General features: G+C 45.4%; 2 protein-coding genes across 6 annotated transcripts in view; one reads left to right on the top strand and one right to left on the bottom strand.

Moving 5' to 3' along the window:
* The window catches only part of SYNE2 (spectrin repeat containing nuclear envelope protein 2), a 191,358-nt gene extending 183,423 nt beyond the window's left edge, over window positions 1–7,935 (top strand). Inside the window, exons 107-113 of the mRNA XM_055716088.1 lie at window positions 663–874; window positions 3,501–3,701; window positions 4,052–4,180; window positions 4,677–4,865; window positions 5,566–5,643; window positions 5,861–5,907; window positions 6,736–7,935. Of these exons, the coding sequence (XP_055572063.1) occupies window positions 663–874; window positions 3,501–3,701; window positions 4,052–4,180; window positions 4,677–4,865; window positions 5,566–5,643; window positions 5,861–5,907; window positions 6,736–6,955 (1,076 nt within the window). The 3' untranslated portion in view covers window positions 6,956–7,935. The remainder of the gene's footprint in view (window positions 1–662; window positions 875–3,500; window positions 3,702–4,051; window positions 4,181–4,676; window positions 4,866–5,565; window positions 5,644–5,860; window positions 5,908–6,735) is intronic.
* A 7,199-nt stretch (window positions 7,936–15,134) lies between these two features.
* The window catches only part of ESR2 (estrogen receptor 2), a 90,776-nt gene continuing 88,123 nt past the window's right edge, over window positions 15,135–17,787 (bottom strand). For all 5 annotated transcript variants that reach the window (XM_027802567.2, XM_055716092.1, XM_027802566.2 and 2 more), the window contains one exon: window positions 15,135–17,380. In XM_027802567.2, the coding sequence (XP_027658368.2) occupies window positions 17,191–17,380 (190 nt within the window). In that variant the 3' untranslated portion in view covers window positions 15,135–17,190. The remainder of the gene's footprint in view (window positions 17,381–17,787) is intronic.

Genomic DNA, 17,787 nt, shown 5'->3' with positions numbered 1-17,787 from the left:
AAGCTGGTAATATATTCTGTTCTTCACTGTCTTCACTGTGGTACTTTCTTCCACAGAGGCCAACAAGCTGGTTCTCTTAACCTTTTAAGATCTCATTCCTGCTTTCAGGTGCTTGAGATGCTAGTAATACATCCGTACTGCAATCACTAAAGCGAATCAAGTGATAAAAAGAAGACTGAAGCTGTATGCACCAGCTCACTTTGTCTTTGGTCTCACAGATGGACCAGGGTTGGGGCCCATGCATGGGATGAACGGGAAAACCGCTGAGAAGGGCTTAGATGCCCTTCCAGAAATAGTGTTAGTGATTGCACAGGTGGCATCTCCAGCTCCTTTAGCACTGAATTGATGAAACATAAACCCAAGTCCTAAACTACTGGACCATACTTTGTCCCGTGATGAATTTTAGTGTCTGCAAAATCACAACTGGGCTCATTGAATTCTGTTTCCTTAGATTTGCTCTGTTCTTCCATGTGAATTAAAACATCGATTAATGTGATGAAAATCCTGTGTAGCATTACTGTCTGGGTAACAGTAATACATGGTAGCAATTATTTGGCCTTGAGTAGACCGGAAAATAATTTGCTGGTAAAACTCTGTGTATCTGTTTCACACACTCTTCACCTTACTGAAGATTTAAATGTTTGTTGTTCTATCATTTGTAGGCATTATTGATAGATGGGAGCTCATCCAAGCTCAAGACCTCAGAAATAAACTTCAGATGAAACAGAAATGGCAGCAGTGGCAGCAGCTGAACTCAGATCTCGGCGACGTCTCTGCTTGGCTTGATAAAACTGAGGAAAAGTTGGAAGAACTGCAAAAAATGAAACCTCCAACCAGCATACAGGCATTGGGACAAAGGGTCAAGAAATTGGAAGTAAGTTATGGCATACTGAGAAGTGGGATTTCAGGATGCCGATGCTCTTTATCATTGTCCTTATGCTCCTAGGATCTGTCGGCAGCATATGCCACAAAGGAGCTAAGCTGTTTTCAGCCAAGAGGAGTGAGAGGGTTGTTAAGCAGGGTGGTTCTGTCTTCATCTGCAGAGATTTGACGGCAGTGTGGCTGCGTACAACAGGCAGCGAGGCTGAAATGAAGCGCTCTCCCTTTATTTTACTGCAGACACTTTATTCTCTGTCAAACAAAACATTCAGCCCCAAACATCTCTTTTTAGGCCTTTTAGTTTAGAAAACAAACATACAAAAAAGCTATATAATGAAGGCATAAGACTCCCCAGCTGCCTAGGGTCAGGCCTTGCCTTGGGAGGCTGGGTATTCTGAGCAGCAATATTGGCATTTTTTCCTGGTTCTGTGCCATTCCCCTCTATGCAAACCAGAAACAGACTGAAAATTATTTGGGTCTACAGGCTACAAAGTTTAGGCTGTTGTTGGGGTTTTTAAAATTCAATTAATCTGGCAGGGGGCAGCAGGGGAAGGTGGTTTGTAGTTCCAACAGGGAGACTGAGAAAGATCTGCTCTAAAGCTGTCTTTTTGAGCAATACGGTGTCTGCAAAAAATCTTAGCTCTAAATAGCACCTTTGGCCAGTATTTGAAGTATTTCAAAATGTGCAGTTGCCTTTTTTTGCTTAGCAAATGCAGATTTCTCATTGAATATAATGCATTAGTTAAAAATCAAAATAAATTCCGTCACTGTTAATCTTCAGCCAAGTAATAGAACAGTTAGAGAGACAATAACGTGAACATTCATCAGCATATATGGTCACGTTATGTTGCCTGCTATGACTCTCGGCTTCCATAAATTAGGACGAGGTCAGGTCTGCAAGTTGAACCAGCAGGTTATCAGGGTACACATAAGTGTGAGGTTGCCAGGACTTAAGTAACAAAATGCCTCAGGCTGAAATCGGAGAGAGCAAGTGTTCCTAATGCTTGTGGGAGTGCAGACCCTGTCTGCTCACCCCTCTGCCAGCAGCCTCGTACGGAGTCACCCAAGTCCTGAGGCTGCTAGTCAGTCTGGCGTTACACTTTGGGATGATGCTCACAAATAAGACACTCTGCAGGGCAGAGGGGGGATTCCCTGTGTGCTGAGAGCATACTTAAGCCTACAGGTCCTTGAGCAGTCATTAGGCCAGGGAGAATAACTGCACCCCAGTGCATGACTCCAGGAAGAACGACTCTGATTCCATCAGCCAGTCTGGCTTAGGTGCCAAGCACTTAGGGAAGGTTTGGTGATGCCTTGCAGGTGGAGGGAGGAGCTTCCCTTCAGGCTGGAGGTGGGTGCCTGACCTCTTCAAGGAGCAGAGCTTCACTTCTCTTTTCCTATGGCTGTCAAAAAGAGCCAACACCCTCTTTAAGACATGGATTTCATGAGGTATCAGGACATCCCAATTGCCCTGGATAAGGGTAAAGCCAGTCTGGCTGCAGACTGGCTTACTGGTGTTTAGAAGTCTGTGATGGACCGTTTGTATTGTCTGATATTGAAAGAAACTTTGTTGTTTGAAGAAGGGAGACAGGTTTCTTTGTTGGGTGAAATGTAATTTAGACTAGCGGTTTTCAACAAGTGGGATGCAGATCTTGAGAATATATAGATGGACACACTTAGTTAGAAAGGCTGTGAAGAAAAGCAATCTGAGCTGTGTTGATTATAGGACTCATCCTGAAGCTCTTTTCTACTGCAAGAGCCTACAACTTGAAAAAGACTGAGTACCCTTGATTCAAACCGTAAACATCTTGAGGGTATGAAGTATTGTTTGGCATTCTATTTTTTAAAAAACTTCAAAAATACTTCAGGCTCTACTGTAACGTAAAGGTGGTTAAGATGATACAGCCATGAATTTGCGAATTCCATATTCTTTCCCCCTGCAATTTTAAGGGAGAGGAGGAAAGCAGGCAGGACTGCAATTCAGGGGACTCTTGACAAGTCATGTCAAGGAAATGTCAAGAGAAATGGGCTGACAGAAACTCTTGACTAGGGAGGAAAAAAAAAATTTCTCATGATGGGGTGGCCTGGTGTGGGACCAGGGGCCCAGAGGGGATGATGAGAATCTCCATCCTGTGAGATACTCAAAGGATGAGGCCCTGAGCAGCCTGCTCAGAGTAGGAAGTTGGCCCTGCTTGGAGCAGGAGGATGGAGTACAGACCTCCAGATATTCCTTCTGGCATTATCTAGGATTCTGAAGTGGTAAAACCTTTATAAATCAAGGGGAGACACCATGGGATGACCTATGGGAATTCTTGTCCAAATGTCAGAGAAAGAAACAGCTCAGAGGAATGAAGGGCAGCTGTGGATTAAGCCATAATGCCTGTGACTTAGGGAGAAGCACAAGCCCAGGCAGATTTGTTTTCTTCGAAGTGGAGGTTTTGGCATTAAAAACAATAACACAAAAACAGCCACCTACCTTAATATGTTCCTTAGCAGTATCAGGAAAGTTGCCAGATTCAAACAGCTTTCCCCAATACCTGTGAATCTTTTGAGGGCATAGTTTTATTGTAAATAAACAACATGTTTTTCATCATTCATAGAAGCTCCTAATCTTTTTCTACCAGGACATTCTTAAGGCATTTGATAACTACAGGGCAGTGATGCTTTCCATTAACCGGAGCAGCAAAGAATTCCAGGAAGCGGATAGCACAGAGCTCAAAGAGCTTCAGAACAAGCTTCAGAAGGTGAACTTGCACTGGGAGACAGTCGCTCATGTACTGAACAACTGGAAGAAGGGTTTACAACAAGCCCTACTGCATTGCCAGGTGCATATCACATGCCAGCTTATAAGGGAAAACTCCTCTTTTGGGTGCTACTGAGAGGTAGATATGGGGGGGCGAGAGCAGAGGTGTAATTCCTGCACATCAGAATGCAAGACACTTAATTTTCTTACAAACTTGACGGTGTTGGGTTAAAGGATTTGGTAAAAATATCTGTTGACTGGATAATACCCTTTTATTACACATAGTTTAACTAGATTGCTGTAGCCTCGTTAGTGCTGATTTTCTTGTTGGCTTTGCCTAATCTGGGCTGGTAATTCTGTTTGTAGGCAAAGCCAGGTGAAAGCAGTGTAAAGGTGGTTTTTCTCATATGTGCAAATCTTTTGTTTCTCTAGGACTTCCATGATCAGAGCCAAAAACTAACCCTGTGGTTAGCAAGTGCCGATAGGCGAAGGGATGAAGCACAAATCACAGATCCAAATGCTGACCTCAATACAATACTGAAAAGCCAGAAGGAGCTCATGGTGAGTGTGGTCTTAAATACAGCGCCTCAGCCCTTCCAGTGAGTCCGTGGCTCTCGCCACAAAACAAAGAGCAGTATGTTTATTTCTCAAGATGCCTGCAGCCTGTCCACAAACCTGCTGTATTCAGGCATGGGGCTGGTTTCTGAAATAGATTAAGAGATTGCCTAGATGAGGTGGGTTTTTTCTATAATTACGCATCATAATTAGGTTCCTTACGAACAGTCTCTATGCTGGAATAAGGCTTATAATTTCCAAGAGTCATTGCCTTTTCCATATGGATTAATTACTGCTAGAACTATTTCTAAATGTTATTTCAAGCAGGTACAACCAGTCTCATCAAGAGAACTTCATTTCGTACGTAGCTGCAGTAGCCATTCCTATGCATTGTGGGTTCTCAGGCAGGTTGAGTGTTCCTTAAAGCCTTCCTGAATCCCTCTTTCTGTGGGAAGTTGAAAGTAACAGTCTTTTGCTCTGTTCTTTGTTTGTTTGTTCTAAGCAACTGGAGAAAGAGCTGCTGGAACAACAGCGTAACATAAGCCCTCTTCAAGAACTCACTGCTTCCCTGCTGCCTAAGTCCCAAGGTGATTGCATTCAAGATGGTGAGAAGGTCCATGTAATTGGAAGTAAACTGAAACGGCTTACTGAACAAGTTTCAGATGACTTAAAAACAATACAAGGAAATCTGGTGAGTCAGCGTTTCAATACTTAAGTCATGAATCTTTCTTACTGAAAAGTAACGACATACCAAGAGTAAAGGTATTTGTAAAAGACTGACTTAAAACTTCAGTACTTCCAGCAATAGAAGCTGAAAAAAACCAGTTAAGTCTGGTGTCTGGGATGGGACATCTGGCTATAGGAAAAACCTGAGCACCACGAGGCGAGTACGGTATCGAAAGGAATTGCCCAGAGTGGTTGCACTATCTCCATCCTTGAGGGGCTTGAAGAGGAGATGGGATAAAGCTCTGAGTAAGGCTTTTGGTCTGGCCTCATAGCTGACCTTGCTTTGAGCAGGCAGTTGGACTAGCTGAACTTCCCTGAGGTCCCTTCCAGCCTGAATTACCCTGTCATCCATACCAAGTATCACACTAGGAGCGTGCAGCAAACACATAGGAGTTGTAGCTCGTGGCAGTGCATTGCCCATCCTGGGCAGAGATGGAGATATTTTCGAGTTGGTACCCGTACGCCCCTGTTCCATTGTAGTTCCTTTGGGCTGTCACAGGAAAGCATTTCTTTATGCTGGAGAAGTGGAGGCGCTGGTTACGTACACCTGCAGAAGCAGTGGGCCGGGCCCCTGCAGAGGGGCAGTGCGGGATGGCTCTTTGCACTTCATCTGTTGTGAGTTTTGAACATGCATTTTTAAAGGGGATGGTGTGGTTACCTTTCAGGATACCAAATCGTTCCTGCTGCTTCCAGACAACTTGGTCTCCAGAGTCCATAATTCATCCAGCCCTGCTATGACAAAGGCAAGTTGGTTTTTTTTCCTAATATTCTGCTATCAGCTTATAGCATATTTTGACACATTTAGCCTGAAAGTTCCTCAGATGGTCAAAGGTAAATATGGCTTTTTAGATGCATGTACGTTATTACAGAATTGACAAGAGGACTTTTGAATCTTTTTGAGAAAGAGAAATTCCTTGTAGTTTCTGAAACCTGGATACTAAAAGCTGTTTCTCTCAACAGCACAGCGTAAGGAGAACGGCAGATGGCAGAAACGGCAGCAGCACCAGGTATGATTGTATATTCACCTGTGATCTCTTGAAGGATAGTGTAAATGGCAGAGGTGGGCCGAGTGCCAGCAGAAACCTTGGCAGCTGTTCCTCACAGGCTGACATACAGGTGGAGATGGTTTCTGCCTACCTGTAGTGGCTGCTCTGCCCACCAGCTCTGGGCTGGACCACGGTGAATGGTTTTCTTTAGCCCTCCTGCTCCTAGACCTCGGCACCGACCTGCAACCTTGGCTTCTCTTTACTCTTGAGGAAATCATTTTTGTGTCAAAGGGGGGAATGTTTTCGTTTGAAATCTTCCTTTAATTCCACCAGCATACCTGAAAAGAAAAACTTGCAGCTTAGAGCCACTAATTAAAAACAGGCCATGAAGGACAAAGGGAGACCTTCACCTTACATTACATTAGGACCTGTTCAAAGGACACGCCAGTAGCGCCGAGGCAGGGCAGAGCCTAGCCGCTCTGAGCGGTGGCTTTCCTTTGCACTTCAACGTGTGTTTAGGGTGATTTGTTTGTCTCCTGGGAAAAGTTAAGTTTGCATCTGAAAAGTAGGTAAAAATGCACTGATCTAAGCCATTACAAATAAATGTTTCTTCTTTGGTAGAAAGGACAATAAACCCAAACCAGCAGCTCGGCTTCCTGTTGAGCAGTCTGGCGGGCTTTCCAGTTAGTTAGTGTGGTTACTGCGCGCTGCATTCTCCTGTCGCTGTGCAGCCACGCACCTTGCAAGGGTAGGGTCAGCCCTAGAGAGGAAGTTAAAACAACTTGTTCAATTCAAACTTTAAAGTGCCTTTTTAATTCTTTTTTCTTTTTTTCCCCCCCTTTTTTTCAGAAGCGAAAGCAACAACAATCAAGCAACTCCTCAGTCTTCCTCCTTCTTTTACCGCGTGTTACGAGCAGCTTTACCTTTCCAGTTGTCCTTTCTAATCCTTTTACTTTTGGCTTTCATGGTTCCCTTTTCTGAGGAAGACTACAGCTGCACCCGGGCAAACAACTTTGCCCGTTCTTTCTCTCTCATGCTGGTGTACACCAACGGGCCTCCACCGACTTAGAAAGCAACGTGTGAGTCTTCACCATCTCTGCAGTGCTTTCTTCGTGCTGCCAACATTCGTCAAGCAATGATGTCACACAATTGGATAAAGGAACTTTTGTGCTGTTAGTTGACTCCTACAGCACCCTTATATCCTAAAGGAAGCCTCGCGTTTATAAGCCTCCTTTTCTTGTTGCAGGGAACGTGTTAAATTTCACATCTCAGAATTTATATCTTGACAAAATTTCAGTGGTTTTGTAAGGAAAATGAACTTTTTCTATAGATTTTTAAACTGTAAGCAACCCGCTTTATACTTTAATGCAATAGGTACACTATTTTATAGGTGCAGTACTCTTAAGCTTGCAAGGTGATTGAATACTGAGTTATTAGGTGCAGAAACTACATCACAGTAATCTTAAACACAGTAGTCTATCTCAGGTTAGCATGCAGACGAGCAGTTGAAGAGGCACTTTGCATAAAATGATTACCCCACATATTTCACGTTACCTGTATCTCTTGGGTCTGTAGTCACTTGGTGGAAACAAAAAAATTGACGTCTCTTTGAATCTTTGTTATTAGTATTGTGTTTTATTCATCTGACACGTTCAATAAAAGGATGCATATTTGTTTTGTTTAACAAACAGCGTTTTTGTGGTTAGGACTGCTGTGTCGTCTTTTTATACTACCTCTGAAATAAGAAATTGCTGCATTGCTTGGAAATGGTTTACAATGCACATATTTTCTAGATGAACATGATTATGTCAGCTATCCCTGATGTATACAAATAATGTAATGACTTTTTTTAATGAAAGATTTTTTCTGGTTTTAACCTGCTGAAGAATGTACAGTATCATGGGAGAGAATTGTGCATTTTTATAAGCTTCATCTTTAAAATTAAACTGACACTTGAGCAATGGCTAGAGAAACACTGTGTACGGTCAGCATTGCCATTGCTTCTCGGTTGTACGGTTGGAGTACTGTCATTAAAATTTTGCCCATGTCTGTAGGGACTATCAGTGTATCTGGGGGGTGGGGGGGAGGGGCGGCTACCAGCGCTACGATCCAACAGTGCTGACCCTTCCACTCCTGTACAGGTCAACTTACTTGCATGCTAATACAAGTGTCAGAAGAAGCATGACCACCCTCTTGCTTGTTGGAGCAAGAGATGAAAAATTCAGACGTGGAGCCTGTGATACTCTCCTTTGCAACTGCCTGGAACTTCCTGGAGGAAGAACATGAAGGTAAACCAACCAATGCTTATTAGTAGTTCAAAATGCTGAACTATTTCCCCACTCTGGCACGGATTTTCTAAAGCGGGAGCAGCAGTGCTGGAGAGGGGGAAGCGTGTGTCGAGGAGAGCTCCGGCTGCTAGTTAAGCAGTTTGGTTGAACACTTAAGAATTTTTGTGTTTGGTTGCAGTGAAAATCACCCAGGAACTAGCCAACTTCTGTAATGCTAACCTACAGAAAACAGGATTTATGATTAGCCTGTAAGAATTCTCCCACCTTTTCTACACTTTTCACTCTGGTGGCTGCTTATTCCCCATCTTTGGGTAGGGGGATTTATGCAACAAGTTGCTTTGCATTCTTACCTGTAGCACTCCCGACAGCTTCTTCCCAACCATGGTGGCAAAGTGTGGTTTATTTCCAGGATGTTAAACTAAACTAATACTCGTAACTGTGATGTGTGGAGCCAGGGCTGTGCATCAGCTACCGACCGATTCCACAGCTACAGCGCCGGCAGCAGGGCTGTATGCAGAGAGAAATGGTGGGTCCTCCCCGCCCCTCGCCACACACGCTCTCCTCTCCCTCTGCTATCATTATTTTCTATTTGGAAAGCAATTACTTTCAGATAGAGCTCATTTAAGTTTCTGTCCCTGTAGAAGGCAGCCACCTCTAACCATTATTTCATTGCCAGCTTGTCACAAATGCCCATGCAAACCTTTCTGCCGAGAACTAATAGTCAGTTGCTGACATGATACTCTGTTCCTCTGCCATTCAAGGACCTATGCAGGAGAAAAAAACCTGAACAATGTTAAAAGGTCCAAAGAAAATTTCATAGCCTGCAATTTCCTTTCATTAAGTACAGTTGTATCAAATTGTTGAGCTGATGTAATATATAAAATGAGGAGCTTTCATGAAATTATCTCAAAATGTCACAAAAAAAAAAAAAAGAAGCTTGTTTCTTCTTCCAAACCCTAGTTTTGAGTAGTTTTACTTCCAGCTGATTATAACCACTGCACTGCAGGCTGGCACTGAAGTTTGCTTCAAACAAGTTATTAAACATACCTACCACTTTCTTAGCGTCATCCTATTGCTCAGGACTGGGTTGTTAGTGAAGGGTAAAAAAAAGGTTAAAAAAAGAGGGCAAGAGCAACAGTGAGAGATGCTTTTGCACACGCACTGTGTGTAGGAGTGAAACCAGGTCAAAACTAGTTTTGAGCTGAAGTCTTACTCCTTTGGCAGGGAGGCGAGACAGACCTCAGCCTGTTTTCAGCTAGGCCACCACCACCCACCCACCCCCCACCAAAAAGAAATAAGCCAACAACAGCTGTGCTAGCCTTGGAAGCAGAGGACTGATTGTTCCTTACAGCGTGTCCCCACAGCCAGTTACATTTGCTGGTCCCTGAGGCACTAGGGCTCCGCCTGCATCTTCTGCAGTCGCTGCGTGCTGGTAAACAGGCCCAGAAGTCGCGCCCCTGGCAAGGGAAGCAGCCCGCAGGATGTGGCGTGACTGCGGGGCAAGGACGGGACACGCTCAGGCCGCGCAGTCACACCAGTATGTACTCACGGAACACGGCGGAGCTCAGCTACAGGAAAGACATGGACAAAAAGCCGTATCGTTGGGTTTCATGATACCTGTTTATTCAGCTACAGCAACCTACAGCTGAGTGAAACGCAGCGCGGGACAAACACTAAGTTCACAGAGCTAAAGAGCAGCTCAGAAGGGGAGGGGGTTTTTTGTGTTAGTGTAACATCCATACAGTAAGTACTGTAAAAGGCACCATCTTCAGTCATAAACCCCTTTCCATGACAAACTTGCAGTGAGGGTGAACCATTGAAACTAAAATCACATATAAAATCAGACTCTGACAATCCTGCGGAGAGCGGCCGTAGGAACCGCGCGGTAAAGACTGCGGGGCTGCGCCAGCTCCCTGCTCCGGGACATTCTGGTGAGCAAAGGAGGTTTTGGCTGTTGAGGCAGTAGCAGCAGCAGCTGGCGTTTTTATAGCATAGCACTCGTTATCTTCACGCACTTAAATTGAAATGGCTGACACTCAACAAGGCATGAGGAGTGCAGGTGACTCCTATGCGTGAAGATGGAAAGAGTTAAACAATACCCAGATCACAGAAACGTAGAGTCATTTAGGTGAAAAGGCCGTTAAGATCATCAAGTCCAGCCATAAAACTAACACCACCAAATCAAGTCCACAACTAAACCATGTCCCTAAATGAAATGAAGCCTTAGCTATGAAAATGTGCTAACTCGCCACACTTCAGTTCAGTAGTAAAACACTGTAAAAAAACAAATGTCAACAGTATTTATTTTCCATATTTTAGCAACCCACTTGCTTTTCATCTTCCCATTTACAATGCTTGCTTTAGGATTGGTTTAGGCATTGCGTCAGCACAACAGACGGCCGCACCCTTAACTGTTTTGCTGAATTGTTACCTCACAGGACATAAATAACGTCCAATGATTTCGTCTGAGACAAATGGTGACAACAGCAAAGGCACTCCCATGACTTCCAGCTCTGAGTGTAAGGAAGGATCACAGGACCACACTCAGCTGGGCTGAGACTAAAAGCAGCTGCCGTGGTGGCGACTGTCCTTGGCTGTGCTAGCTTACAGCAGCCAGAAGTGAGGGTTATAAACTACTCTGCCATCCAAAGAACCGGACAGAATACACCGATAGATATATTTAATATCTATACGATCAGTATTCATCCCTGTAAAACAGTAATTCCTGTGACAGGCCCTTAGACTGTGCTGACTTTAAGGCTGCCATGCAAAGCCATGCAAATCCAGGCTTGTTTTTACCTTCAGCTGTCAAGGTAAGAGCAACTTGTCTTCCATGGGCGCTTGCCTTGGTGGGGAAGGGCAGGGAAGGGAGGGAGTGCCACATGCTTGCTGCGCTAAGATCAAAACAGACCCATAGTCACAACTGTATTTTTAATATACGCAGGTTAAAGCACATCCTAGGAAAGAGCAGCAATTTAATCAGTGCACAACTACCTTCTATCACTCGGACAAAGAAGCAAGCCTGGACGCACAAAAGCAGGCTCTCTGGGTCAGCTTTTAAAAATAATTCAGGTCCAGCTTAATGGGAAAAGCTCAGACTTGTTTTCCATATAGTTAAGGCTCCAAAGCCACCAGAGCACCCGGTGGCAGCAGCATTGTGCCTTTCAAGATCCAACTCACAGCCAGTAGCGCTCCTCGGCGCACTCAGGCTGAGCTTCCACGTGCGACTTTTGCGCCAATTTATACACACGTATTCTGAACCTTCTGCCAGCATTTCCAAGTTACATTCACAGGCCCTGACCCCGACTTCAGGCACCCAGACCGCTGCTGGAAAAGCGCCACAGCAAACTGTAAGCACCCCAGGCAGCTACCGGAGTGCGCAGAGGACAACTTCCCAGTACAGGCGACAGAGAGCCCGACCGGAGGGGAGGCACTGCTGGACCTGCTGCTCACCAACGCACAACAACTTGCTGGAGAGGTCGGGACTGGAGGCAGCCTGGGCTGCAGCAGTTATGGCCTGGTGGAATTGAGTCTTGAGGGGTACAAGGTGGGTGAAAAAGTAGAGCCAGGACCCTAAAACTCAGGAAGGCAAACCTGGAGCTGTTTAGGGCACTAGTGCGTGGGATCCCTTGGGAAACTGCCCTCAGAGGCAAAGGAGCGAATGAGAGCTGGGAGATATTCAAAGACATTTTTCTTGGGGCACAAGAGCTCTCAATCCCAAGGTGCACAAGTCGGGCAGGGGAGGCAGGAGGCCAGCTTGGCTAAGTCAAGATGTCTTGGCTAAACTAAATCACAAAGCCAAAATGCATAGGCAGTGGAGGCAGGGATATACGTCCTGGGGGTAGATTATAGGGATGTGGCCAGCGAGGGCATAGAGAGGATCAGGAAAGCCAAGACACAGCTGGAGCTGACCTTGGCTAGGGATGTGAAAAGTAACAAGAACAGTTTCTTCAGGTACATAAGACAACAAAGGAAGATCAAAGAAACTGTAACCCCCCCACCCACTGAGAAAAAACAGGAAACCTGGCTATAACCGAGATGGAGAAGGCTGAGGAATTCCACAGTTTTGCCTCAGCCTTCACTGGCAAGTGCTCTAGCCATACCGGCCAACTCACAGAACCCAAAGGCAGGCACTGGGAGAACGAAGTACTGCCCACCGCAGAAGATCAGCTTCGAGACCAGCTGAAGAACCTGGCTTTGCACAAGTCCATGGGGCCTGATGAGAGGCGTCCGTGGGTCTTGAGGGAACTGGCAGATGAAGTGGCTAAGCCATTGTCCATCATATCTGAAAAGTCATGGCAGACTGGTGAAGTTCCCAGTGACCAGAAAAGGGGAAACACAACCCCCATTTTTTAAAAGGGAAAAAAGGAAGACCTGGGAAACTGGAGACCAGTCAGTCTCACCTCTGTGCCCAGAAAGATCATGGAGCAGATCCTCCTGGAAACTATGCTAAGACACATGGAAAACAGAAGTGATAGATGATGGCCAACACGCTTCACTAAGGGCAAAACACGCCTGACAAATGCGGTGGCCTCCTGCAACGGGGATACAGCGTTGGTGGTTAAGGAAAGAGTGACTGACATCATCTAGCTGGACTCACGCAAAGCATTTCATACTGTCCTGCGCGACATCCTTGTCTCTAAAATGGCGAGACATGGATTTGACCAGTGGACCACTCAGTGGATAAGGAATCGGCTGGATGGTCACAAAGAGTTGCAGTCAAGCATTCAATGTCGGGGTGGAAACCAGTGACAAGTGGGGTCCCTCAGGAATCCATATCGGGATCAGTATTTTTTAACATCTTTGTTGGGAACATGGACAATGGGATTGAATGCACCCTCAGCAAGTTTGCGGATGACACCAACCTGAATGGTGTGGTTGATACTCCAGAGGGGAGGTATCCATCCAGAGGGACCCTGACAGCCTGGAGAGACAGGCCCGTGTGAACCTCATGAAGTTCAACAAGGCCAAGTGCAAGGTCCTGCACCTGGGTCAGGGCAGCCCCCAGTATCAATACAGGCTGGGGCACGAAGGGATGGAGAGCAGCCCTGCGGAGAAGGTGGGTGCTGGCGGGTGAAAAGCTGGACGTGAGCCGGCCATGTGCGCTCACAGCCCAGAAAGCCAGCCGTGTCCTGGGCCGCATCAAAAGCGGCGTGGCCAGCAGGCTGGGGGAGGGGATTCTCCCCCTCTGCTCTGCGCTGATGAGACCCCAGCTGGAGTACCGCATGCAGCTCCGGAGTCCTCAGCACAGGAAAGACAGACATGGACCTGCTCGAGCTGGTCCAGAGGAGGCCACAAAGATGGTCAGGGGCTGGGACACCTCCCCTGTGAAGACAGGCTGAGAGGGTTGGGGCTGTTCAGCCTAGAGAAGAGAAGGCTCTGGGGAGACCTCACAGTAGCCTGTCAGTACTTTAAAGGGGACCTACAGGAAAGCTGGGGAAGGACTCTTTATCAGGGATTCCAGAGATAGAACAAGGGATAATGGCTTTCAACGGAAAGAGGGTAGATTTACATTAGATATTAGGAAGAAATTCTCACTGTGGGTGATGAGGCACTGGCACAGGCTGCCCAGAGCAGCAGTGGGTGCCCCATCCCTGGGGGTGCTCAGGGCCAGGTTGGACAGGGCTTGGAGCAACCTGGGCTGGTGGAAGGGGTCCCTGCCCATGGCCGAGGCGTGGAACTGGATGATCTTTAAGGTCCCTTCCAACCCAAACCGTTCTGTGATTCTATGATAAAGTCCAAACAAGACAAAAGTTCTTACCTCAGAAGAGGCTGATCACTGGTGACAGCTCGAATAGGACCAAGAGGCAACTTTCAGGGGGCTCGCTGCCTTTTTGGGCTGTGTTAAACCACTCTAATGATGTAAATACAGCAAATGCCTTCCATATTCCACAGGCCACCAGGAGGAAAAGAGAAAGTTACAGCACTTAAAAGGACGCTTGTGATCTCTGTACAGATTCAATCAGTAATGAATTAAAATATTATTATAGAAATACGCATATTTATTGAAAAAAGATCTTTAAGTACTACCTGTCTTAATTTGCTACACATTGTATAGAAGGACCCAGCCTGCTGGGCACTATCCTCAAGGCAGAATGTTTCAACACATCTTTTCTTCATATTCTCCTCTCTGACTGGCAACGTGAGTGACAGCACTAAAAAGCATAATTTGCAAGAAGATGGAGGTGAGGAAAAGGTCTCGCATTCCTGGAGACAAAGCACTTCACTTGCCTGAAACGCTCCAAGACTTACCACATTTCTTCAAAAAGAAATTAAGGTTGTTTTACCATTCAGTTCTAGTTCCAGTAGTTCCAGAGTTAAGTGGACCCTCAGCATGTGTTTAACACACACATAAATTTTGGGCTTTTTTTTTTTTTTTTTTTTTTTTTAAACCCATGGCAACTGGCACTCCTCCACGAACCAAGTTTGCTCACTTCTGCAAACATCCCAGAACTGCAGTGTAAATTCTTCAAGCAGAAACAGCCACCCTGGCCAGGTCCTGGCTCAGCAGCAGAAGCTGATGTACAGCAGAGCGGTGAAGGAAAGCGATAAACCAGCCTTGCTCTCCTCCCCTCCTCACAGCCCTGGCAGTGGCTCAGCACCCCATTCATGCTGAGACTGGAAAAGCCCCAGTATCCAAGTTGAAAGGCAGTGTGGCAGCTCTGCTCAGGCCTGGCAGGGACACGGACATGGTCCACGCCAGGAATGCAGCACCTGAGAGAGCCTGTGCGGTACAGACCCCCGATAAACCCCGCAGCTCTCCAGCGACGAAGGCACCCTTGTTCAGGCACAGTCACACCGCTCCCTCTTTACAAACTGGGCTGTTTCAGACACGCGCCTCCTCCTTACCAACTGTGAACGCAGCTACATTAATCCAGAGTCGGCAGCTATTGGCTTTTCCCCGTTTTAAAACACTAGTAGCAACTTCTAATAAAATTATGTTCCACAAGACAAAACGTATCTGTTAAAATCACATCATTTGCCTATTTGCACTGCCCTAGTAACAGCATATATGAATCACAACACGTGGCACAAATCTGCAGCATCACTCTTTTACAGAGTCAAACCACAGCAAATTCCCATTTGAAAGTTAATTTTACGATTTATACCCACTCTTTCCCATTTTCTTTCAAAGAGGTTTGTTTCAAGATTGCACATAATTTCAGCACTTCTAAAGCAAAACAAACAAACAAAAAATCACTTAAACATTTCTTTGAAAAACTGTATTAAACAAAAAGATTACACAGGATACGGAAAATTGGGGAAAGCACAACACAATAGGCACTGAGCCCATAACGTGATCAAGCCCAAGAAACACTGAAACACATCTGTTTCACAGCAAAACTTCCCACAAAATTAAATACCAATGAATTCCAGACTGTACTCACATTTTTTTCCCTTTTGTGTAGTAAATATTACACTTATTTAGAAGGGCACTACTATATTACAGTTTCTTAAAAACAATAAAAAGGTAGCTAGTAAAAATTTAGACCAGCAGGAGCATCTGGTATAGTACAAGATCAAAACAAGATTTGCGTAACTCACTGAAAATTCCTTACGTGCCTCCTATAAAAAAATGCCATTCTTGGCTTTAAAAAAACCACCAAGATCAAAGTTTTGACTAACATTCAAAGTATGCAAATGGCATACTAAGCAAAGTCCCTAATCCGAAAGACTTACTGGCTCAAAATAGACCTCTGGTGTAATCCCAATTTAATCTCACCGTACCTGAAATGCCCAGAACATGCATGCATTATACTTCAGCATATCCATTTAGAGTGATTGCCATTCTAGCTCACATCAAAATGCAATATTGGTAGTTGCCAGAATGAATTATTCCATCCTGCTCTTGGCGGAGGTCATCAGCCAGGCTACTTCCTCTGGTTTTTTTTTGCTCAGTGCAGCTTAAACACATGCAGAAATCAGCACAGCAGGGGGGTTGAAGCCCACATCGTCTGTGAAATTTGAACAAGCCATCACACTTGCAAAGCAAAGGAAGTGCCAGAACCATCACCCCCCCGCTCTTTAAGGGATCCTGCCTACGCGAACATGCAAGACAAAAAGGGAGGGAAGGTGGTTTGTTTCTGGCTGATTTCACAAGCCCTGATCAGCAGATCATATACAAATGCAAACAGTTAATATCCACAGAGCAACCTCTTGTGCCCAATTATTATAATAGATTTAACATCATTCATAAATACGTATAACAGCATATTAATCTCACAGACAAAACACATTTCAAAGGTCAGCGTTGACCGAAATATCCAGGCAGTTTGGCCTTTGTTTAAAAGCACTGAAGAACTATACCCAGATAATAATGTGAGTGTTAAGAACAAGCTCACGAAACGCAAACTTAAGCTTGGTTTAACATCTCTGAAGAGGCTCCGAACTGGCTGTAGAAGCTATTCTGAGCGGCCTTCCTATGAAGGCCCTTGCAGCCATTGCATATTTAAGAACAGAACAAACTCCTTCACATTGCACATACCTCGGCACTTCCTCTAGATCAGCCAAAGCAGGTATTCCCTAGGGACCAGCACACACAGGTAAACGGATCTGTCCCAAATGATGCTGCTCCACAGTTCATACAATCTCACGTGAGAGAGGAGATCATCTAGTCAGCGCTTAAAAGCCTTGGTCTGGGAGACAGCAACCTAGGTGCTCACTCCCAGCCCTGACCCAGACTTCTGTCATCTCAATCCAGTCCTGTTATCTCTCTGCCTCAGTTCAGCTGCCTCTGACAAGGACAGCCAGTAATTCCCTGTCTCACAGTACTGTTCTGAAGCTTCACTTCATAAGGTGCTTTTGAAGACTCTCAGAAAAGGCACTATAAAAGTGCAGCTATTACATCAGAAACACGGACAGAGGCGTGAGCCCCACAAGCCTTTCCCGAGATACTGATGTGCAAATCTAGAAGAGATGAGGACTCGCACTAGGTCACGCTTCAGCAGCCCATCCCAATAGTTTTGGTTTCTCCCAGAGCTTTGAACAAGCTTCACATTTCCAGGTCTCAACAGGATTACTGGGCTGCCCCGTTTCGCAGACTGTCTCCAGTCTCCATTTGTTCTATCGGGCCAAATTCAGGATGTGTGACCAGGGACTTCCTTTGCCCTCGGAGGGTGTGCGCATTCAACATCTCCAGCAGCAAGTCATACACTGGGACCACATTTTTACACTTCATGCTCAGGAGATGCTCCATTCCCTTGTTGCTGTGAAGACAACAGAAATAAGTCAGCGATCTGGGTCCAACAATGCAGAGAAGGAAAACACGCTCATGGTTTCAAGAGGATCCTTATTTTATTAGGAGTTAAGAGGATTTAGCTGCTGTAGTCCCTCAGGTCACTTACCACTACCAGCAGTAACAACATCCCAATAACTTTAAGCCTGAGTGTTTCACCACTTGGGGAACCAGGATTTGTTTTAGACTGCACAAACTGACTTCAGAGAATAATTCAGATGTACTGACCCTATTGACATCAAAGAGAATACCTCTTCGATGCTGTAAACATGGGAGGCCTTACCTGCTTCATACAGAAGCAAAATTTATAACAGGTAGCTCTAATGACAACCTGCCTCTCCTGCCGTTGATTAGGAAGACCAAAGTACCCTGGCTAAC

The sequence above is a fragment of the Falco cherrug genome, chromosome 7 (genome assembly GCF_023634085.1).
Source record: "Falco cherrug isolate bFalChe1 chromosome 7, bFalChe1.pri, whole genome shotgun sequence".
Lineage (NCBI taxonomy): Eukaryota > Metazoa > Chordata > Aves > Falconiformes > Falconidae > Falco > Falco cherrug.
The sequence above is the reverse complement of the archived record's forward strand: the minus strand, read 5'-3'. Positions and strand labels throughout refer to the sequence as shown.